Raw genomic sequence first — 24,723 nt, forward strand, 5'->3', positions numbered from 1 at the left:
GGTCTGTGGTTTCGTTGAAAACCTGTCTGTCTAAGATGAGTAATAACGGTAACATGCACATATTTCCATACATAAAAGTATACGTAAAAATATATATATTATTCAATCAACTTACACTGAAAATCAATTTTGCACATTATTAAGAATGTTCATACAAAAAAAAAAAGATTGTTTATAAAAAAACTTTATTAATCCAGAAACAAATCATCATTCATCAGATGAATAGATGCATCATTGCACAGGTTTTAACAGCTCATTTCAAAGCATCAAAGGTGTTAAATTCTTCCACAACAAAACCACAAACTCTTCTGCACAGTGACACACAAAAACCCCAACATAGCAGAGGCTTTACTTCACTTTTGCTGAGGCACTAACATCAAATTTTCCATGGCCTAAATTCTTAATTTAAAATAATTTTTCTGCAAACCTTACAAAATTCTTTAAATCTAATTCACTCTTTCTCCTGAACTCCAACCATATTGTCACTTTTTAAAACACAGCTTTGCACTGTCATGCTCTTATGATGCAAAACGATAAAAACAATCAAATTCAACACAACTAAAACACAGATCTTTTACACAAGAAATGAAAATATTACAGTCTCAAAAATAAAAGCATATAGGTCAGAGGAGAGCTCATTAATATTCATAATCATTCCAAATATGGTCAAAACCAAACTTCTAATTTTAGAGCTATATTCTTGGGCTAATATATAAGCATGTAAGACGATTTCTGGAGATTTTTTAAATGCATTGAATCAACACATTAAAGAAAATACATAAAAGATCATCATAATTTTGCATACACACATACTTTGCCAAACACAAAAACACGCTGTTGCTAGCTAGATTGCAAGGTTTGTTGATATAAATGAGGAAATTAAACAGAAACATGAAAATCCCTCAGTTGGATCACTTTAAAAGTACTTTACATTATTATATTGAAATAATGAGAACAAATTATGTCAAAAAAATATTGAACCGAGCTGAAAAACAATGGGGTATATGCACAGGGACTTTTAATTTTCAGTAAACCAGCTCAAGCGCTTCCAGTGAACTGTCAAGCCATTATAAACTCACCACATTTGACATCTGGTTTCTGTGGAAAATCAATGATCTTCACTGCCTGATTGGGATACAATATAAAGTTGGTCTCAGACTGGACTAAAAGCACTGAATTAAATATCATTGTTTGGCACCCACATCTTTAAAATATGGAAATTTACCACAATATTTCCAATGGAGTTTCGTTTCTGAACTCCCCCTGACGGGTTTTGCATTTAAACGGTCTTTCATCTTGTTTTGCACTTGAACAACTAAATAAATGCTTAAATTTATTTAACTGATTGTATTTTAATTAAATAACATCATCAATGCTCTAAAAGAAGCCTTATGAAATTGAAAATAGTCACATAAACCTTTCACCAGAAGTTTATTGGTGACTGAAAAACACTAACTATGCACACCCCATTGATTTACATTGAAATTCAATGTATGACATTGTATTTAGCTACAGTCTTGTTTGATTTCATAAACAGAGCACAGTCCAGGTCACTTTTTTCCCCAGAGGATTTTAAAGTGAACACAGTGTCGCACCAAAGGTTTTTTTTATTTGTATTTTTTCTGATGCTGACAGCAGTGACTTTAAAAACTTCATACGGAGGAATCAACACCTCTTTCTCATGCGGAAGTTTGGAATATTTCGTGACCTCTGCACCTTTACAAGTTTTGATTTCAAAGCATGATTTGTTTCCGAAATATGACGCTATTTTACGATCGAGAGACGATGACACAAACGAGCCAAAACGAACCTTTTTGTTCAACACATTTTTGTTAAACTCAATTTTAGTTCCACGAAAAGTTGAAAAGCATTTCTTTTGTGTTTTCTTCAAAACCTGAACCGCTTCAGTCAACAGAAAGTGAAATGAATACCACTTGTATTTCTTTTTTTTGTACTCGATTTTATCACTGCGAGTGTTAGAATTGAAATCATCATATACACTAGCATCGCTGTACACATAAATTGCAATTAAATTATTTCTCGTCAAACTATCAACTTGGTCCTTGACAAAATCTTCCCCTTTTTTCCAAGCTCTTCTGAATTTTTCCGAGTTGCTCATTTCCTTCTTCAGATATTCGGTCTTTACCAGATTTGCCATTTTGTCTCTACAGCCTTTATATTGGTCATCGACAGAATTTGGTGCCATATCCAATGAAATTATCCGATCTACAGCAGCGGCTGTGTGATCCTGCAGAAACAGCAATCGTAAAAATCACTAGATCAGTAAATATGTTCTTAACATTCATCCTAAAACACAAGCTCACCTGTTCTAGAGCTGCTAAGATGAGGAGAAGAGCTTCAATGATCACCAGCATCTTGATTCAGTCTGAACTCCTCAGATCATCTAGATTTAGTAACATATAGACCATGAAACATTAGAAAGACAACAGGAACACATCCCGGCAAGAATTGTATTTGTTTGACTTTTAGTAGATGTCTAATAGATGTCTAATAGATGTATAAACATAGACATTCATTCATTCGTTTTCCTTTGGCTTAGTCACTTATTTATCAGGGGTCGCCTGAGCCGCCAACTATTCCAGCCAGGCCCGGATTGTCTAATTGGGAGGACCGGGAGAATTCCCGGTGGGCCGGTCTGTTTTTTGGCCGTGAGGGCCGGTGTCCGTAGCTGCTTGCACTCTCAGCAGTCGCACTTTTTTCATTTATTTATTTATTTATTTGATCATAGCCTCGCTCTTTTTTTAATTATTTTGCCGCAGCTCAGCTCTTTTTATTCATTTCCTCGCAGCCCCATGAGCAAAATCGTCATTAAGCCTGTAGGTTAATGAGGATGTAACTATCATTCGACCCCAAACAGTGGCACCTTAGTGAATATAAAAAGTCGAACAATTAATATAAATGAATATTACACCTGCTTAATGAAAATCATTTTACTCCCCTAAAAAGAGGAGAAAAAAATTAAGCCACTAATATAAAGTAAAACTGTGGTTGAAAGAGTCTTGCAGATCTTTCTTCCAAATGCATCAGCCTAACAGCGCCAGTGTGGTCCTGTGGTCAGCACGTTGTGTTACGTTGTGCCGACTCAAGTTCGAACCTCCCCTGAGTAAATTATTATTATTATTTATTTTATTTATTTATTTTTTTAGCGTTACATACACTTAAAACAGTATACAGACATACAGTATAATACTGTTTGGGTTGCTTTTATAGATGTACATATTTTATTTTTATGTTTTGTGTGACCACCATTACAAAAGACTGGATGTCTATAAAGAATTTTGCACAGAATATATATTCAGATATTGCAGGAAAGAACATCGTGATGTTTTAAAGAATAGTGTTGGAGATATAGCTACCCTTCAATGTTCTCATATTTATGAAAAACATTTGAAGTTCTAAAGCAGCTGTGTCCTTGAAAAAGACGTGATAGTGTCATTAGAAACTGAATTGGAAATGACCTCATTATAATATAGTCAGTCGTGAACTGAGGTGGGCCAGTGTAAGGCTTGAAACTCCAGGGCTGAAAAGGAGTCCCACTCCGGCCCTGATCCAGCACATGTTTTACACATTGGTTCCCCTTCCAGCCACAACCCAGTTCTGGGAAACACCCATACACTCTTGCATTCACACACACTACATACACTACGGCCAATTTAGCACATATAGCGCATGTGTTTGGACTGTGGGTGACACCGGAGCACCCGGAGGAAACCCACGCCAACACGGAGAGAACATGCAAACTCCACACAGAATGCCAACTGGCCCAACCAGGATATTAAACAGTGATCTTCATGCTGTGAGGCGATAGTGCTAACCATTGAGCCACCGTGCCATAAACATAGACATCTTGGCTAAAATAAACGAGTTAAATTTGATCTGTCAGTAAACATCTAATAGATGTTTAACAATAGTCCTAATGTAGACCAGTCATCAAATACACAGATTAGACAGACCTCGCATGCATAGTCAATCATTCCTGTTTATTTGATGATTAGTCTAGTTTTGAACTAATCTTAGATGTCTATTAGATTCTCAAATTTTGCCCCTTTAAGAAAGCCACTGTAAGAAAATGCTGGCTTCCAGCCTTCCACACAATTCCTACATGTTGACCCAACACAAATTGATTAAGTTAACTTAAGTGGACAGCATTTAAAACAATTAAGTTGTTAGTAAAACCCGTTTTTTTTTAACTCATTTTAGTTTGAACAAACAGCAAAAGTCATTTTTTGAGTATAGCCAAGACGTCTAAGCTTAGATGTCTACTAGATGTCTGTTAAACACATAATTTCCTGGTGGGATAGCAGAACTTTATAAAGAAATATTTAAACTTTTAATGACAGAAGTGTTATATTGACCGTTTTCTTACCTGAGAAAATCGTTGCTCTAGTTGTATGATTCTGTCCTTGTTTTGTCAACGGTGTGAGATGATCAGAAATGCCCGTCACACACAGTCAGACAACAGTTACACCTCTAACCAAGTGTTGAGGTGGCTTTTTTATAATGCGTGTGTGGTCTTGGTATTCATCACACTGTGGGGACCAAAAGTCCCCATAAGCAGGGGCGTTGTAAGTGGGGGGAAAAGGATGACAGAATGCATAGGGCCCTGGCAGTTTAGGCGCCCAACGATGGGTTGTGGGGTGGCCCAGAGATTCCCCACCCCCCACTCTTTACTTCGGAGATTGCAAATGTCATTCACAGGGATGGGCAAAAACACACTGAAATGTCTTTTCAAGAGTTCACACTTAGCTGATGATTGATTATAAGAAAGTTTGGTATGCTGTCCCGGGAGACAGCCCTGAGGCCAAAAGGTCCTTGAGCCCTAGGCTCCTTTCAGTTTGCAGGGCAAGAGGGGAACTTTGAGCTCAGGTAGATCTCGACAACTCCCCCCTTGATAAGAGCTGATGACTAAAATGAATGCTATGAAGAGATATGCTGCATGATGAGTGCTAAACTTAGATTGATCAATTCACTTGAAGTGCATCTTTTTGGAATGTGGAAGGAAACCGGAGAACCCGGGGAAAACCCACGCGAGCACGGGAAAAACATGCAAACTACGCACAGAAACGACCGCCGGTCTGTTAAAGGACTATGTCATGTTATGGGATCAAAACAGGAACAAAAAACAGGTGTAGAATCCAAGTGCAGTTTAATTGATGTATAGTGCAGTGAAAGTGACAAAAATACAAAAATCCAAAGTACAAAGTAACAAAATAGTAGTGATGTGACGTTGTGCGCCGAGGCTTCAAAACATGTATCAAAAAAACGATACATCTCGCAGTGAAGCAGTGTACCGGAGCTTGATTCGTTTTGCCATCATCACGTGATCAGTGACGTTCGAAGCTTCATTTTCGCCTATACCCACGTGACTGCTTCAAATTTTGATTCAAAGGTTTAAACACCCTTATAGTAAAGTGTATAGCGAGAGATTAGGCGTCGATTACATACATTTGTACTGTTTCAAAGCACTGCACCAGTCCCACACACCAGTAATTAAACTAAAATACAATAGTAATTTTTAGTAAAAAGGTTTTGAACCATACTAAATTTTATTAGCATTTTTTTTTTTACAACTATCTTTAAAGAAAACCACCGCATATCGTAGTATTGTCTTTAACAGAGACCATCTGGCGAGCGCATCCTTATAGTATCAATCACATGCCATCCTTCTAGAGCACTCGCCTCCCACACAGGAATCGCTGGTTTGATCCCCGCTTGGAGCAGGGCTAATTGTATTATGATAAACTTTTGAATACCTTGGATTTTACCACAGTCATCACTTGTGTAATGTAATATATCTTGTGTAAAAACTACAGTAATTGAGTAATTTGTTTATATTGCTGTTGTTGTATTACTACATGAATGAGTTGGTCAGTTATGAACATTTGACATTATGGCAACACAGTGCTTTCCCACACTTTCACCAGAAGAGGTCCTCATCGAGCTCTGATTTAGAAAGCTTCGAGTAACGAACCTTTTTCCCGATACAATTGAGTCGAGCGCTTCACTGGTTCAGAAAGCTTCATTTCACCATCACTACAAAATAGCAAACAAACAAACAAACAAACAAACAAACAAACAAACAAAACAAGAAACTAAGACAGATTAAACTCGAACTAGACTATAACAAGATACAAGAGCAAGGATCAGGAACAACATACCAAAGACGACAACGACCAACTGACAAACAGAGAATGAATGACTGAATATATAGTCCAGGTAATCAACGGAGAACGGAGACAGCTGTGGTTGTAAATCAGTGTAGATGACAGACCGGGTGTGTGTGCGAAAGAATGTATGGAAATGTAGTTCTAAAGCCACTGCAGTCCACTGGTGGTTGCTGGCGAACTACAGTGGCATCTGGTGGACAAACACAGTCATGACTGACTAGAACCGGTGACGTTTTTGCTGTGAAGCAACAGTGCTAACCACTGGGCCACCTTGCCCCCTATGAAGGGTAAGGTGGAGAAGTAAGGGTGGAAGGGGGGATTCCTAACCAGTCCTAACCCACTATAATAAAATACAAAATACCTCCATTTTACATGCAACAAAATAAACTACAAAATACAGCAGCCATAAGTGTATCAAAATAAAATACTGTATTTTGAAAATACTACAAAATACTTTTACAAGGAAGCATCACATTTCTTCGCAAACATTCTATTAATAGGCATATTCTATCAATCCCTTCACCATTAAACTGACTTTCTCTTTCATTTTAGCATACATTTTGTACAGATTTCATACAGAAAGTCCTGTCTGGAAGATGTTATCTTTAATCACTGTGAAAACCATGCAATGCAGATAATGAGTTGGAATAGAGTACTATATATCTTTAATGTGTTTCCATCCATTGTGTGGCCAATAAAACTCCAACCATCTCTTAACAGTCTTATACTTTAAAGGGTGATACTGTATATGAAGATGCTATATTATTTATTTTTGTTCAATAAATGTAGATTTGTTTGCAATTGAAATCGTCAAAACCTAATGTAGAACATGTCTGAAAACTACTCAAATCTCTAGTATTAGAGATTTCCATAAATCATATTTTTTGCAATACTCTTTAACACACAACATGATAAACATGAAACATGAAATCTCAAAAAAACGTTTTTTTTATCACTTTTGGCAAATAAACTGCTCATATATATATCCTGCTGCTGCCGTATAGACTGGAGTATTATTAGATATTTGTGTCTCATGAACTGTATTGTGCCATTTTGACATCTCTTCTTTAACTGTATACTGTATCTGCAGATCATCTACTGGCATTTGAAACTGTCTATCGTAAGAATTGCCACTGTAAGACTTATTTGTGTGTTGTTTGTCTTATTTTCTTGGCATCTTGGCATCCATCTAAAACTACAATTATTTGTACAGTATACTCATTATTCCAAGATAATTTCAGTTCTTCTTTAACTGGAAGAGTCCGTTTACCCTCTTAGTGAACACCAGTACACAGTTTTTAGTTGTTTTATATTTCTAAAGTTCCTCTGCATTTCCACCTGCAGCACTGAGACTGAGAATGATTATGTGCTGAAGGCTCCACATTCTGTTCTTAAGGACTGATATTTAAGTCCATCTCATTCCCTAAGCAAAGATGCTACTCCCAAATTACTAAAAACTGCCAGTACATATGACTGGTCTTAGCACTGTGCAGTATACTATTTTTAATGATTGCTTTAATGAGTTATTCCCAGATCTACCCATGACATTTGTCAGTTATTTTGTTTGGGCCCTATCATACACCCGGCACAATAAGACGCAAGATGTGTTTGCCGCGATGTGTTGCTATTTTCAGACTAGTGCAACCTTAATTTTTCTGTTTTGTGCCACGTAGTTTAAATAGTAAATCAATTTGTGCCACTGGAAGGACTCATGAGTGTGCTGGTCTACAAAGGAGGTGTGTTAAGGCGCATTGTTGGAGCGTTGCTATTTTGAGAAACAAGAGAATAAGCACAAACCTGTAAGACCATGCGCCGTGGTGCAAACCAAATGTTTCCATTCTTAAAATAGCAAAAGTGGATTCTGACACGCCCTTAATGCTTTTGCGCCATGCAATTTAGACTCTGCACCTAGATCATTAAAATTGAACCCTTTACTTGTGTTGCATAATTTCCATCCATACTTCAAGCATTAACCACCTTTTTAATCAATTTCTGTTCAGATCTCAAGGCTAGGCAAATAACTGAGCAAGCACCAATCTAAAGCCCTGTTTTTATTATGTCATCATCATACTTCTTACAAAGTATTTTACAATACAAAAATACAAGACACTGAAGTATTTTGATACAAAACATAAACCCATTTTTATCAACCCCAAAGACAAATTACTGAATACTATTTTGTATTTAAAAATAAGCATTTTAAATACATGTATTAAAAATAATACCCATCCCTAGTCACACCCCATAGGTGTGTTTTGAAAATAAACCAATCAGAGTCTCATCTCCCATTCCCTTTAAGAGTCAGTTACGTCGCACCATAGCGTATTTGCTATTTACATGGCGGACTTTGTAGGTGGAAAAACTGAGCGGTTCAATAGTAAGAAAACAGTTAAACAGAGCATCTACAGGACGAGAATGAGCGATGAGCCTTCTCATTATTTATTTTCACTTTCGTGGATAGGGAAACTTTGTACGCACAGACATCCATTAGCCTACATAATTCATTTTATTTGTTAAGCACAAAGATTTATTCTAATTTCCAGCAAACGAATAAATGAACAATAATAATGAAGTGTGGTTAAAAACCTGAGTTAAATCCTAATACACATACTGTGCCCCATATGGTCTACAACCTGACAGGTGAACAAATCTAAGCTTGTTTTAATAAAACAAATATAAATATGCATATAATTAATAATTGTCACCGACTCGGTCCCAGTCATTCCCCTCGCTGGCCAGCAGAGGCCGCCATCTCCGGACTTCTAGCATTACATCATCCTCACAGACTGATTGTGCTCACACCTGATTTGAATCCCGGTAATGACCCACGCCACCTATATAAGCCACACTCAAACCACTGTTCAGGGTGAAGTCTTGTTTAGCCCCGGCCAGCATTACTAAGCGTTCTTTCCTGCCTGATCTCCTGTGCATTACCCCGGACTGTTTCTTACCCTGAGTTGCCTTCTGCCTGCCCTCGACCCTCGCTTGTTACACGGACTCTAAACCACGCTGCCTGCCCTTCGACCCACGCCTGTCATAAGGACTCTGAACCATGCCGCCTGCCACTGATCTATGCCTGGTAAATCACTCTGTGTCAGCCGCCAGCCCCACGATCTTTATTGAGTGCTGTTGATGTGTGTTCGCACTTTAGTGCGTGTTGGACGTTTGTGTTTGAACTGTGTCTAATAAATACTGCAAAATGGATCCCTCCGTGTCAGTCTCCCCGTTACAATAATACTGCCAATAATAATAATAATAACATTATACGAAAGCAAACTGTTATAAATAAACTGAAAAAGCCCTTAGAGATGAAGAAAGTATGGTTTTTATATTTATGTAGGATAGAAAATAATATTTGTGTAATATTTTATTCCTTTAATTATTTTTCATTTGTAAAGATATTTGCGTATTGCTGTACATCCTGTGTGTATTAAGCAGTGTGTCAGTGAGGCGCACAACTAACACGCTCTGCACTGGACTATAGACCGGCTTTGATCTGGTCTATTGAATTTAAGTTCTTCAAAATAGCAACGTGCCAGCAATACACCTCAACACACCTCCTTTTTTTTTTAGACCAGAACGCCTAGGGGCACACATATGAGCGCAAATGCATTTGCTATTTAAACAGCGTGATTCAAAACGACTCTTGCATCAAGAAATTAGCAAACAACTATTGCGTCGCACCTTGCGCCACATTGCACCGGGTATATGATAGGGCCCAATGTCTTTGACAACCCCCCACCTCGGAGATTGCTAACCTCATCTTCTGCAAAACAACCTCCCCCCTCCTCTTCACTTATCCATTGGGGGGCCCTCTTGAAAAACTTTTCTATAGGGCTCGAATTTGCAGGCCACGCCCCTGCCCACAAGTGTAGCAATGCCAGTATTTTTGACTCATGCACATTTTTTGGTCACACAGTACAAAGTTTTTTTTATTATTATTATTAATTTCAAGAGTTCACACTTAGATATTGCTTGACAACTGTAAGCAGGTTTGGCATGCTGTCCCGGGAGAGAACCCTAAGCTCGGAGATAGTTGAGCCCAGGGCTCCCGCCAGGTCAATAGAGCATGTGAGGGGAGTACGAGATCAGGTGGTTCTCGAGAGCTCCCCTTTTTTGTAAAGGAGAAAGGGATGGATGGGGGGTTTCTTCGGAAAACGAAGATAAGGGAGTAATATCTAGCTAGGCTACTTATAGTGAGTTAGGATAGATCTGATTGGCTAACTAATGAGTGTAGATAGGTGGCCAGCGGCTGTCAATTATATCACGTGCTCCTCTCGAAATTAGTTTAAAAAACTTCACTTAAATGTAAATCTGCAAATGTTTTCTGTGCGGTTTAGGGGGTAGGGTTGGGGAAGATGACAGAAGTAAAGTCTGTACAATATGAACATCAATATGTCTTTGGAAAGACCTCATAAAACATGAAAATTCAACATGTGTGTGTGTGTTAATATCATGACTGTGTGAAGCATCTTTAGCTTATCTTAAAGGCTTAGAGCAGTGGTCTCAAACTCAGTTCCTGGAGCGCTGCAGCTCAGCAGATTTTAGCTCCTCTAACTCACACCTGCTTAATAGTCTCAAGCAGTCTTAAACACCTTGATTAGTTGGATAAGCTGTGTTTGATTATGATTGGAGCAAAACTGCAGAGCTGCGGCCCTCCACAAATTGAGTTTGAGACCTATGGTTTAGAGCATGTGACTATCACTTGTAACCACAGTGAGTGAAAGTTGAAAGCTATTTTCCCTTTGTTTGTCTCATGGGATATGAAAACATGAGCAATAGTTCATGAGTGAAAAATATTTGCTCAGGTCAGCAACTGAGCATCAAGTGTTTCAAATGGACCAGAGTCCAAATGGACCTCTATGTCCAATTCAACTTTGAACATTAGCAATATTGCAGATTTTAGTAAGATAACTGCATTACTTACTACTGAAATACGCTTTTCAATGTAACTGCTAACAACATTTGACTTGAATATAGAAGATGAACTCGCTTACATGACAAGATACATCCCTGCACAGGTTTTAGCAGCTCATTTGCTTATTTGACAAAGCATCAAAGCAAAGTCTTTTGACAATACAACCACAAACTCTTCAGCACAAAGAAAAACCACAAAAACTTCTCTCACACCACACAGACAGAGACAGAGAGAGACATTATATATTAGAATAATCACTTTGACATCACTAAACTGGGTAATTTAAAATAATTTCAATTTCAAAGAGCACTTTGAGCACTAAAACCTGATAAATGTCAAAAAATGTCTGAAGGGTGACATCTGAACGGTGTGGTAACCGTGTTATACAAGGAATAATTGACTCTGGGCCATTGAATATTTAGTAAGTAACGCAGACCCAAGGTGTAGATTGTTTTCTAAAATTTCAATAACCTGCCTTTAGTTATTTCCTACTTATAGTCTTGGTTGATTGAGTCATTTCTGGCTATAACTAGTCCCTCACAGACTCCTCCAGTCTTTCACAACACATTTCTAGTCTTTCCCACTGCTCTGATCTTGTTTAGTCATTTTCAGTGTTTGCTGGCCAGAAGTTTTTGCCATCAAAGACATTCCAAAGGGTTTATATCAGGCCTCTGGGCTGCCACTTTATTATTTTACTGCATTGGAGCTTCCTTGCTTTATCCCTTTTGCTGTTTTTCTCTGTTCTCCATCAATATTGGCGGCTGATTGTTGTTGGATGAAGGTCAGGAAGAAACTGAGTGTGGAGCTTCTGATAAACGTTTGTCTGTATAAATTCAGTCATGTATCTTTATAAAAAGGCCAAACTCCAGATGCAGAAAAACTATCAAACCATGACACTGATTACCATCCATGAATATGGTATCATCCTGTGTCCGATTTTTCATAGACAACCAGCATTTTTGATAAGTTTGTGACATTGTAAAGATGTAATATTGTAGAAATCACAGGTTTGTAAGAACCAGCTTCGCTTGCTGTGGATGAAATTAATTCTTTTTTTTATTATTATTATTATCAATATATGAAAATGAGAATATACAATCACAGTATGTTAACAAGAAATTAAAGAGACAAAAAGAACAACATTTTTGGAAAAAGAAACAACAACAGATAACAAAACAAACAAACAAACAAACAAACAAACAAACAAACAAAAAAAACAGGAGGGGTAAATACATTACACGTTAAAGAAAAAGATTATATAATTTACAAATTTCAGTTGTTTTTAAAGCCTTTTTTGTAAAAGAGTTAGACACTGTTTCAAAGTTATACTGCATTTCAGTAAGCAAAATATAAAAATAAAAAAAAGGTTTTTGGTTTAAAAATTTACATTTATGGATATAAAATTTTGTTAATAAGACAAGAAGATTAAGAAAATATGTTTTCTTTTTATGTAAAGCCCCCGTTCCATAATCAACAAAACCAAATGAAATTAATTCTTTGACCTTCATGTCCACAACAATGACGTCAAAATCTTTGAAATTGGAAGTTACTGCTGCATTTCTATTAGAAGCCACAAGGGGGAGACATTAAAATACAAAAGCACTGTTTCAAAGGCAAGTGCACTTTTGCTTTCACTTTCTTTTTTTTACAATCGCTGTTTGAGATTTCATATACTTTATATGTGTGGGATATGTTTGTCTGTTTGCAGATTATTTTTGTATTATAGGTGTGTCAAGTCAAGAGACAACAAGGAATTCAATTAATCACAATAATCTTTCATTTTTGTATCATCCAAACACACAAAAATAGTACAAACCCACAAAACGGACAACTAATTGACAAAGCCTCAACTTGGATAATTAATTGTCAAATAGCTAAAACAGATTAATCATCATAAAAATAAAAATAAGACAGTAAATTAAACTCTACAACATTAGTGCAGTACAGACACACCACTTGATGTAATAATTCCTTTAGAAAATGATAATTCAATAATGAAGTCATGGTACAAATAAATAAAGAAAGAGAAATATCTAAATATTTATGTGATGTGCCATGTTGAGTGAAGGCTCATTTGGAAAAAAAAACACGATTGACTAATATCTGGCACAAGCAGCATACGTTTGTGTTCATTTATATACAGCTGTACGGACATCTAGTGGTTGCATTACAGATTGTTTTTTTTCCTCCAGAAGGCAGTAATTCACCGCCGTATGACTCATTTTAGCAACTTTTGTTGCTATTTTAATGTAAACATAGCTGTAACTATCATTTTAATTCCTGCAATAAAATGCGACATGTAGGCCTATTTCTATTTCATATGAATGGCTCATTTGAGTAAAAGGCCAATTAGAAAATAACATATCATTAGGATGTGTGCACTATAGTGGAATACTAAAACAGTCATAACATATAGTTGTGAGGAAAACAAGCGAGGATTGACATAACATTATTAGCAGGGCACAGCAGGCCAATTCAGTATGAGGGTTACAAAATAAAAGGGGAATCAGTTGGCTCAATTTACTGACCGGATGACCGTTTTACTTGGTTTTCTGTAAGCTTGTGTAGCAAAATTTGCTGATTAATTAATTCTAACTTATAATAAATAATTATTATTCATTAGTTGTTGTTATTATTATTATTATTTTATTATTAATTTTATTTCGGCTTAGTCCCTCTATTAATCTGGGGTCGCCACAGCGGAATGAATCGCCAACTTACCCAGCATATGTGCAGCGGATGACCTTCCAACTGCAACCCATAACTGGGAATCATCCATACACACTCATTCACACACATACACCACGTTGCATTTTCCATACTGTGTCAACTCGATTCTGATTTGGGGTTGTAGGCAGATAGATACATATGAGAACTGTAAATTAATTTAGCTGGAAACAGGGATTGAAAAGTTAATTGTCATTAATGTAATGGCACTCAAATAAGAAAATACTGATAAGCAGGCCACTAAGGAGTAGGCTACTATCCTTTTCATGCCTTCCCTCTGCTCTTCTCCATATATACAATTACTGTCTGTTCACCAAAGGGATATAATGTAATTGTTTAGAACAAATGTAAAAGAATTCAGTCGATGTTTTTAGTGCTTTACTGTATGTACAAACTCCATCAGCAAACCACAATCTATCATCTTTCATACTAAACCGGTTATGTAGGATTCCATAGGGTTGAAATCATTTCGTTGCAGCCGTTGTCTCAGCTTGTCAAGTTTTTTGTGAGACAGAAAACAGAAAAACAAAAAACATAGTGCTAATATTGCAGCAAACAATACAATGTTTTAAATCATTTTAGATTTTACACTTTGATTATTAAACTTTGCCATTATAATGTCTACACTATACTGTTTATAAATGTTTTTTAGCCCTTTTAAGAGCTTTGAAGAGAAAGTCATCTTGATTTCTAACACACACACACATGCAGATAGTATTTGATAGAAATGTAAACAGGGATGGAAAGACAAGGGAGTGAAAATTATTACAAAAAAAAATGATTTTAGGTGAACAGTATAAGACTAAAAGAAGCTAATTTAATACATTTAAAATCAGACAAGCATCTATGTCTAAGGCCCATAATTAAATTTGGACACACCTACAAATTGATGTACGTTATTTACATATTGTTAAAATCATGAAATAGCACAAATATCAGAGTGAGAAAAATGAATCAAATGTGTGACATACATAAAAACTATCTAATATTTCAGCTGTGCTCTCTCTGAACAGTAATCAACACCTATTCACACACAGTAATCACACACATTTTGATGGTCTCTTTGAGTATTAGTAGACTGTGTGCTTAATATCTGCTGACCAGCTAAACTTCTCTGACCACATCTCTAGAACTGCTCGATCGTGCAGATTCACACTCTACAACATCAGAAAGGTCCGACCCTTCCTATCTAAACATGCATCTCAACTCCTTGTTCAAGCTCTTGTTCTCTCCAGACTGGACTATTGCAACTCTCTGCTAGCGGGGCTTCCAGCTAACTCTATTAAACCTCTTCAGCTGCTCCAGAACGCAGCAGCACGAGTGGTCTTTAATGAACCTAAAAGAGCACATGACACTCCGCTACTCATCCTTTTGCACTGGCTGCCAGTTGCTGCTCGCATCAAATTCAAAGCTCTGATGTTTGCTTACAAAGCGATTTCTGGCTGCGCCCCTTCTTATCTGCTCTCACTTCTGCAGATTTAAAGGCCCTCCAGAAACTTGCGTTCTGTGAATGAACGTCGCCTCGTGGTTCCATCCCAAAGAGGGAAGAAATCACTTTCCTGAACTCTCGCGCTCAATCTGCCCTGTTGGTGGAATGAACTCCCTAACTGCATCAGAATGGCAGAGTCACTCGCTGTCTTCAAAAAACTAATAAAAACTCAACTATTTAGTCTCCTAGTCTCCACTTTCCTTACTAATATGCAATTCCCTCTCTGACTCCTCCACTAACTACATTATTATTAAAATTACTAATGTTTTGCTTCTTACACTTTCTTTACATACCTGAAACTTGCCTACAGCACTTATTCATTGTTACTCTTATAGTTGTATAAATTGCTTCCTTGTCCTCATTTGTAAGTTGCTTTGGATAAAAGCGTCTGCTAAATGACTAAATGTAAATGATACTGCTCCTTCAACAGACATTTAAATGACTATAAGAAACTTTGCAAGTACATGTCATCTAACACTAACCCTAACCCGAGCAATCTACTTATAATCTAGTGAGAATTGTATGCATGTAGATGCAATGTAACGTAAACTTAACAAACGGAACATCAAAATAAAGTGTGACGTTTTCTTTTACAACCCGCAAAGTACCGCGTTAGTACAGTGAAATTACAGTGTACTTTTCTGTACGTACTGTGTAAGTATAATGAACGTATGTGTAGGTATAAGGGAACAAACCGTAATGTTTGGGTAATAAGGGGGTAACAACCAGATGTTCATCACGAAAATTCCCGCGTAAGTACAGTAAAATAACAGTGTACTTTTCTGTACGTATAGTGTAAGTATAAATAACGTTTACGTAGGTATAAGGGAACAAACTGTAATGCTTGGGTAATAAGGGGGTAACAACCAGATATTCAGCATGAAAAGTACCGCGTAAGTACAGTGAAATAACGTTGTACTTTTCTTTAAATTGCAAAAGAACAAACCATAATGTTTGCGTAAAGGGGAGTAACAATAAGATATTCATCACGCAAAGAACCGCGTAAGTATATTACGTTTACGATGTACTTTACTTCAAGTATTGTATACATATAAAGAATTATGCAAGGATGGTGACAACCTATTGCTATCTGCAAATGTACTGTATATGCACCTGCATGAGTACATTAGTACTCTTATTCAGTGCTTGGGTTTTATATGGGGTGTTTAATGAATAAAAGGTTTACAACCTGTGAAATTATGAACCCTTATTGTATACTGTATGTATTTTAAATCTGCAATTCAATATAAAATATATTTCCATACACTACTTACCTTATGTTTACTCGTCGATCTCACCAAAGCCATCAATGTCTCCATAACTCACTATCAACAACTAACTTTGCATGATATAGGCCTACTGTCAGGGTTCAATGCAGATTAAAACAGGCTCGCATCTTTACTGCTGTTTGCACAGGGGGGCTAACTGTTGCATTCCAGTGAACGTATAGCTGATGCTTTATAGAAAAATTTAGCAATTTGGTCTTCAATCAATAAAAACTGCTGCTGTAGTTTACTCTGTTCTTAGTGTTCAAGTATACACTAGTGTGTTGACGATCAGCTTCTTCCCTCTTTGTTCCCTGTAGCTAAAGGGTAAATACAGTATTTGTTCCCTCCTTGTTACCTGTACTTACAGGGTAAATACCACATTTGAGGGTTGTAAATTAAAGTGAAGCATTGTTCCTCCCTTGTTCCCTGTAGTTAAAGGGTAAATACAACATTTGTTCCCCCCTTGTTCCCTTTAGTTTACAATGTAAAATCTTGAAGGCAGTAAAATAAATATACAAACACACAATATAATTCTTTTACTTCTTGCTGTGAGGCGACAGTACTACCTACTGTGCCACTGTGTTGCCACCCAGCTGCAACCCATCACTGGGAAACATCGATAGACACTCATTCACACACATACACTATGGACAATTTTAGCTTACCCAATGTCACCACATATTTTTGGACTTGTGGGAGCACCCGGAGGAAACCCACGCTAACATGGGGAGAACATGCAAACTCCACACATAAAGGCCAACTGACCCAGGCGAGGCTCGAACCAGCGACCTTCTTGCTGTGAGGCGATTGTGCTACCCACTGCGCCTGCCTATACTCAAACAGCAAAACAACACATTATTTCCTTCCCCCTTTTTCTGGCATCTCTTGCTTGGCTTCCTCTTCTGCTCTTCTCAGCTTCCACTGAGGACTCTGATGGTGAGTGACTGATGAAATCCCATGGGTCTTGCTGCTCTGCATTTATTTAAATATATGAACAGACATAAAGGCTTTTAGTAAGCTATAGACATGTTTATTTTACTGTTTAATGTGTGTGTGGTGGTTTGTCCAAAGGCGTTTGTTGATGGTAAAGAACTTGTTTCACAGAACATGGACGTCACCGAATGAACCATACCCGAATAAGTTTGCTATTAGGTCTGCTACTTTTTTGGCCTAAGGTTTAATTTTTAATAATAGTGGATTTTTCCTTTATAATATTTTACTTTTGTATTATTACAATAAACCTTCTATTTTTATTAAGTCCTATATAAAAAAAAAAAACTTGATTTATACTTGAAGCACTTTTTTTATTTTATTTTTTAGTATCTACATTATTTAATTTTTATATTTATTTTATTTCAGCTAATGTTGAATTTGTCATAACATTGATGGTATTGATTCCTCTTTTCTAAAGATCCCAATATCGTTGTTTAAAAGACTTTATTTTATGGGATATCTAGGGCTATTTCACCTGTTCTTACTGTTCTGGTGTCATTGTTAATGTTTCCAAATTTGTCAATTTGTTCAGTTAATGCAAGAGGGTTACGTAATGATATTAAGCGTAAACCCAACAAACACATTTACGTTGTAGCGATGTCCGCACAACGTTGTATTTTTTTAAAGGCAACGTTGTCTCTTACGTGCTCGCTACATTGTCACAACGTAGAAATGTAAGACGTGAGAAGGCTGTAGCAACGTTGTCGTGCGACATTCAGCAACCGCGAGGCGGCGTTCTTACTACTTGTATTAATATTTTTTGTGGCAGTTTATCATTACTGCCTAGAATACAGGATAAGCAGCAATTCTTTTCCAGTATTGCTAAATATGAAATATTATTCATTTATTTTTCCTATTTAATTTAACAATTGCATGTGTAAACTTTAAAGTGTAAAAATGCCACACAAATGAATATAATCAAACTTTTTATTATATATTTCACAACATTTAATACATACAGTACACATACAGTATCTAATTATAAGCAAACAGTATAAAATAAAGTTTAGATTATATATATATATATATATATATATATATATATATATATATATATATATATATATATATATATATATATATATATAATTAAACTATAGGGTAAACAAACAAGAAAAGTAAACAAGAAATCATTAAAATGTAAATAAATATATAAATAAATATATAAATTAAAATTCAAACACTGGGCAGTGAAGCTCTGGACTGGAGAATACAGCAGACCGGGGAGCGCAGCTGAAGACCAGTCGTAGTTGTTGGTATGGAGAAAGCAGTCAGAGGAAGAAACAAATTCAACAGATAATCCAGCTTCAGAGATCCACAGCAGACACAAGTCAAAATAGGCAGTGAACAAGAGAGGACAGATCAGAGCTTGACACAACAGCACTACACAGGAAATGACTATGACTAGCAAGTTATTGAAGTTTCAGACATTTATTGTAATTTCATTACATATAAAATCTCCAGAGTAATTATGTAGCCTACTTTATTTTAATGTTTTAATAATATTTCATATACCAAAATTACATACAATTAAATAAATTTAGAGTTACAGGGAAAACAGGTTTAAGTTAACAGAAGTCAGAGTTAGTCTCCGAATACTTACTTAAATTATGAGAAGAGAAAGAACAGGCCCTGTAGTTGTGGCGTTGCTCGCTGTAAATGGAATGTTAAACTTAGTGTCATTTCAATAACAGCTGTACAAAATAATAAAGTAATTTTTCATAGGCATGATCTATTTTCCACATTATGGACATGCTGTTTTAGGTAACATAACTACATTTAATAGTAAATAGAGTAGTATACTTCTTACCTCATCCAATTCTTCTTTCCATAGAGAAGGAATTACAGCAACACTGATATGAGGTGAATTCAACAGCTGAAAACATTCTGAAAGACAAGTTACACGAGTAATTTGAAAACAACAGTGAGTGGTTAAACAATAGAGTTTTATGCAACTTGCACATAATTAAAATCCAGAAATTATCAATAGAAGATTACCTCCATGTAAAAATAGCCTGTTGAGTAAAGAAAAGAGTGGGTTTTAAATAAAACATCAAAAGACCAATCAAAATAGAAATTTAGACTAGCAGACCTTTTAATTACTATCTATATTAATTAGGCATATGAACATTAATTTATATACTTTAACTTATAGGGATAGCTCACCCAAAACTGACAATTCTGCCATTTTAGCCTCATCCTTTATTTGTTCCAAACTTATTTAGCTTTTTTTTCTGCTAAACAATAAAGAAGATGTTTTAAATAAAGCTGGAAAACTGTAACTATTTAATTCCATAGTCTTTTCCTACTATGAAAGCAAATGCTTACAGTCTTTAGTGTTCAACAGAATAAAGAAACTTAAAGGTTTGGAATCACTTATTATTTACAGGGCAAATAATTCGTGAGTACATATCATTTTTGAGTGAACTGTTCCTTTAACGGGACGCAATCTACACAGAGGTGTTTTGTTTTTAAAAGTTATTTTGTATGTTTTGTAAAAAGTGGGTCGGCTTGTGTGATGAAGTATCATACTGACTGATCACGACGGATATGGAAAAAACTGAACTTCAAAAACATTATTGTCCATTTGATTAAAGACAAGGCGTAGGTAAATAATCAGGAAATGTTTTATCGAGAGATTTAACATGTGATGTTGGAAAAGATTGTTGTCGAAATCGTAGGTTTGTTTGAATGTTCACGATTTACGTATCTTATTTAGCAAGAAGAAATAAAGCAATACTCACGTCTCCTCGGTCGTTGATGAATGAGACGACGGCTTGTTGAAATTTAAACTGATTCAGCTGTGACCAGTACATGTTGTACAGTGGTCGTCCACGCCACCTAAGCACAACCTAAAGCATGCGACCCTCATGATGTTTAAATGGCAACCTTATGACATCGTTGTGACAACCTTTAGCAACAACGTAGAATCCTCAACCTTTTTGTAATGTTGATACAACGTTGTAGGAAGGTCGCTACGTTGAGGCAACGTTGTGTGTTTGTTGGGAAGCTATTTTCTTATATGCAAAATCGCTTAACACAGATTTTTGTTTCATACAAGAGTCACATGCAAATTCTAGTGATATTAAGTTTTGGAAGTCACAGTGGGGTGATGAATTATTTTCTTCATTTGGTTCAAATTATTCTGCAGGTGTTTTAACTTTGAAGCACAAGTTTAGGGGAAAGATTATAGAAACAATAGCTGATCCTGAAGGCCATTACATTTTCTTAATGATTACTTTAAATGATGTTTTCTTTGTTTTGGTTAACGTTTATGGGTTTAATACAGCAAAAAATAACCTTAAACTATTTAATTCTATAGAAATACATTTAGAGTATTTTAAATCTAAATATCCTAGTTTGTTTATTATCTTGGGTGGAGACTTCAATCAGACTATAAATAATAATTTAGACAGATCACCTCCTAGACCTTCTGACAGTTCTTCAGGCCTTTGTGGTTTAATCTCTCGATTTGGTTTAACTGATATCTGGAGAGAAAAACATCCTCATGCTTTTCAGTTTACTTGGTCTAATACTTCTGGTTCACTAGATTTTTGGTTAATTTCAGATTCCTTATCTAGTTCTGTCTCTAATGTTGAAATCTTAGCTTCTCCGCTTTCTGATCATAAATCTATTATTCTATCTTTTGATAACCCGTCTTCTCATTCAAAGACTTTCAGCTCTTACTGGAAACTTAACTCTCTTTTATTAGAGGATGCACAAATTTGTCATTCCGTGGTATCCAAGATACATTTTTTTCTCAACAAAGCTCAAGCTGAAGATAATTTTGGTTCTAACTGGGAGTTGCTAAAATATAATATTAGATTACTTTTAATTAAAGCTGGAAGCCAAAAAGCAAAACAATATAAAGCAGAGGAACTTGATATTATTAAAAAACTTGTTAGCATGTCATGCATTCCTTTTGAAAACTTATCTATTGACCAGAAATCAGAATTGGTTGAACTTCAGAATTCATTAGATAATCTGTATATTCAGAAAGCAAAGGGAGCTTTTGTTCGCTCAAGAAGAAGATGGTTGGAGGAGGGAGAACGTAATTCCAACTATTTCTTTAAATTAGAAAAGCAGCGAAACCATCTAAACTCTATTATTAGCCTCAGCGTAAATGGAGTGGTTTTGAAGAATTATAAAGAAATCTCTAATTGTTGTGAAAAGTTTTACAAAGACCTTTATTGCTCCAGACACTCTCAACAGAATATGGATTTATTTTTTAACTCCCTTGACACTGACCTTATTCGCAAAATTGATAACACTAGCAAGAATTTATGCAAAGCTCCTATTCAAATTAAAGATGTTTCTGAGGCCATTTACAAATTAAAATTAAACAAATCTCCTGGTAATGATGGCTTAACAACAGAATTTTATAAGAAATTTTCGAATGAAATTTCTCCATTTCTTTTTAATGTTTATTTAGAAAGCCTCAAAAAGGGTACTCTCCCTCCTTCTATGACCCAGGGTATTATAAATTTGATTCCAAAACCTCAAAAAGACCCTTCTCTGTTGGAAAATTGGCGACCTATAAGTCTTCTGAATAATGATTATAAGATATTAGCTATGATTTTTGCCAAAAAGATTAAATGTGTTCTAGATGATATAATAGATGAATGTCAGTCTGGCTTTTTGAAAGATAGACTTATATCAAACAACATACGACTTGTTCTAGATATTTTGGATTATTCAGAGATGATTCCGGATGAGTTTCCTTTTATTCTTAAATCGTTAAGTACTTTTGGTTTTGGTCCTAATTTTATTAATGCTATTCAAACTTTGTACAGTAATGCTAATGCTTCTGTGAAACTACAACATGGCACAACTCATAGGTTTAATATTAATAGAGGCATCCGTCAAGGCTGCCCTATTGCGCCTTACCTTTTTCTTCTCCCAATGCAACTTTTAGCTGTCGATATTCAAAATAGTACTCTGAAAGGCATTTCTGTGGCAAATCGATCGTTTTTAATTAGTCAACTGGCTGATGACACAACTCTTTTTTTACAAAATAAAGATCAGGTCATCTTAGCTTTAGACAAAATTAAACTTTTTTCTTTAGCTTCTGGTTTACATCTTAATATTCATAAATGTGAACTTTTATCTATAAAAGACTCCATTACTGACAGTAAAATTTGTGACATCCCAGTTAAATCTGAAATTAAATACCTAGGTATAATTGTATGTAAAGATCAAAAAAAGAGATTAAAGCTAAATTTTGAACCTCTTATACTCTCTATGCGGCGCAAATTAAATTCTTGCATGGTTACAGCGTGATTTATCAATAACTGGTAGAGTATTACTTTCTAAAGCAGATGGATTATCCCGGGTTATCTATCCCGCTTTGGCACTGGATGTCTCTGTGGAAATATGTCGAAAACTGGACAAAATTATAGTAGACTTTGTTTGGAACTGTAAAACTCACCTAATTAAAAAAAGTGTCATGCTAGCTGATCGGGCCATGGGAGGATTTGATTTAGTGGATTTTTCCACACTTAATAATTTATTTAAAATTAAGTGGTTAAAGATGTTTTTAAACAACCCAACGTCATGTTGGAATTTTATTCCAAATTATATTTTTAGCTCAGTTGGAGGTTTACATTTTTTGTTGCGCTGTAACTTTGACATTTCTAAATTACCATTAAACGTATCTAGTTTTCATAAACAGGCTTTAATATGTTGGTCTCTTACATATAATTATAATTTTTCTCCACGTACCTATTTTATTTGGAATAATAAAAATATTAGATATAAAAATAAATCTCTTTTTTAAATAACTGGTTTAATAAAAATATACTTTTAGTTAGTCAGCTCTTAGATGACTGTGGTGTACCCTTTTCATACGAAAACTTTATGCATCATTTCTCTTTTCCTGTTCCCCCTAAAGAATATGCTATAGTTTTTGGTGCAATCCCTGATTGTATTATACCTTTGGTCAAATCTGGCCCTAAAGGTTCTTTAGATTCTTTTATTTTTGACAACACAAATCTTTTTGTTGACAAAACTCTTCTCAGTTCTATGTCTAACAAAGATATTCGCTTAGTTATTAATAGTTCTCGGATCTCTTTACCTGCTTGCATAGGTTTTTGGAATAATACTTTTGATGACGTGGATTGGGAACAGTTTTGGCTTCTTCGGAAAAAATTCTTCTTATCTAATAAAGCTATTGAAGTCTCAATCAAAATCATTCATAATTGCTACCCAATAAATATCAAACTAGCTAAATTTAATAATGATATTTCCCCTAAATGCTCATTTTGTGCTCAATATGATGAAACACTAAACCATTTATTTTGGGAGTGTACTTACTGTAAAGTTTTTTGGGTTGACTTTTCCAGTTTTATTAAAAAATTCTTATTTCCAAATTTCTGTATTTCCGCAAAAATTGTATTCTTTGGTTACTCTCTGAGTGTAGATCCCACTCATTGTAAATTTATTATTAATTTATTGCTTTTTTTTAGCAAAATTTTACATCCATAAATGTAAATTTTCAAAGAAACACCCTTACTTTTTTATTTTCAGAAAGGACTTTGAAATTTATGTGAACTCTTTAAAAGACTCTAACAATTACACTGCATGTAAAACGCTTTCTTGGTGTAAATCATTTAAACTTGTTTAACTTGCTGGTATTCTATTCATGTAACCCTCTTTGTCTATATGTTCATATTATATATTTGTAATGTTCTTTCTTGCATAATAAAAAAAAAAGAAGAAGTGACAGAAAAACAACAACCGAAAAAAAAAACTGCACGAGGTAATCTGTAATGGCTGACTAATGATGTTCACCCTGTATGTTTAATAAATCAAGGGTTAATACCTGCCGATTGAGCTCCGTGTGTCCTCCTTGCAACTAAGCCATAGAACCCACAAGACGGCGTTGATGAGAACTGGAAAGTTTATATCTAAAGCACCAACGCGCGTCCCAACAAACACATTTACGTTGTAGCGATGTCCGCACAACGTTGTATTTTTTCAAAGGCAACGTTGCCGCTTACGTGCTCGCTACATTGTCACAACGTAGAAATGTAAGACGTGAAAAGGCTGTAGCAACGTTGTCGTGCGACATTCAGCAACCGCGAGGCGGCGTTCTTACTACTTGTATTAATATTTTTTGTGGCAGTTTATCAATACTGCCTA

General features: G+C 35.6%; 1 protein-coding gene and 1 long non-coding RNA gene across 2 annotated transcripts; both read right to left on the bottom strand.

The window, feature by feature from the left end:
• Positions 1-1,389: 1,389 nt before the first annotated feature.
• Positions 1,390-4,444, bottom strand: zmp:0000000997. Its single transcript, NM_001328098.1, has 3 exons — positions 4,388-4,444; positions 2,325-2,404; positions 1,390-2,248 (listed from the first exon to the last, which is right to left on the bottom strand). Exons 2-3 carry the CDS (start codon positions 2,373-2,375, stop codon positions 1,487-1,489), a joined length of 813 nt encoding a protein of 270 aa, NP_001315027.1. The 5' UTR covers positions 2,376-2,404; positions 4,388-4,444; the 3' UTR covers positions 1,390-1,486.
• Positions 4,445-18,765: 14,321 nt separating this feature from the next.
• Positions 18,766-20,480, bottom strand: LOC110438654 (uncharacterized). Its single transcript, XR_015480433.2, has 5 exons — positions 20,328-20,480; positions 19,582-19,598; positions 19,394-19,470; positions 19,187-19,236; positions 18,766-18,888 (listed from the first exon to the last, which is right to left on the bottom strand). It is a non-coding gene; the product is annotated as an uncharacterized LOC110438654 (long non-coding RNA).
• Positions 20,481-24,723: the final 4,243 nt, after the last annotated feature.

The sequence above is a fragment of the Danio rerio genome, chromosome 3 (genome assembly GCF_052040795.2).
Source record: "Danio rerio strain M-AB ecotype USA chromosome 3, GRCz13ab, whole genome shotgun sequence".
Classification (NCBI taxonomy): Eukaryota; Metazoa; Chordata; class Actinopteri; order Cypriniformes; family Danionidae; genus Danio; species Danio rerio.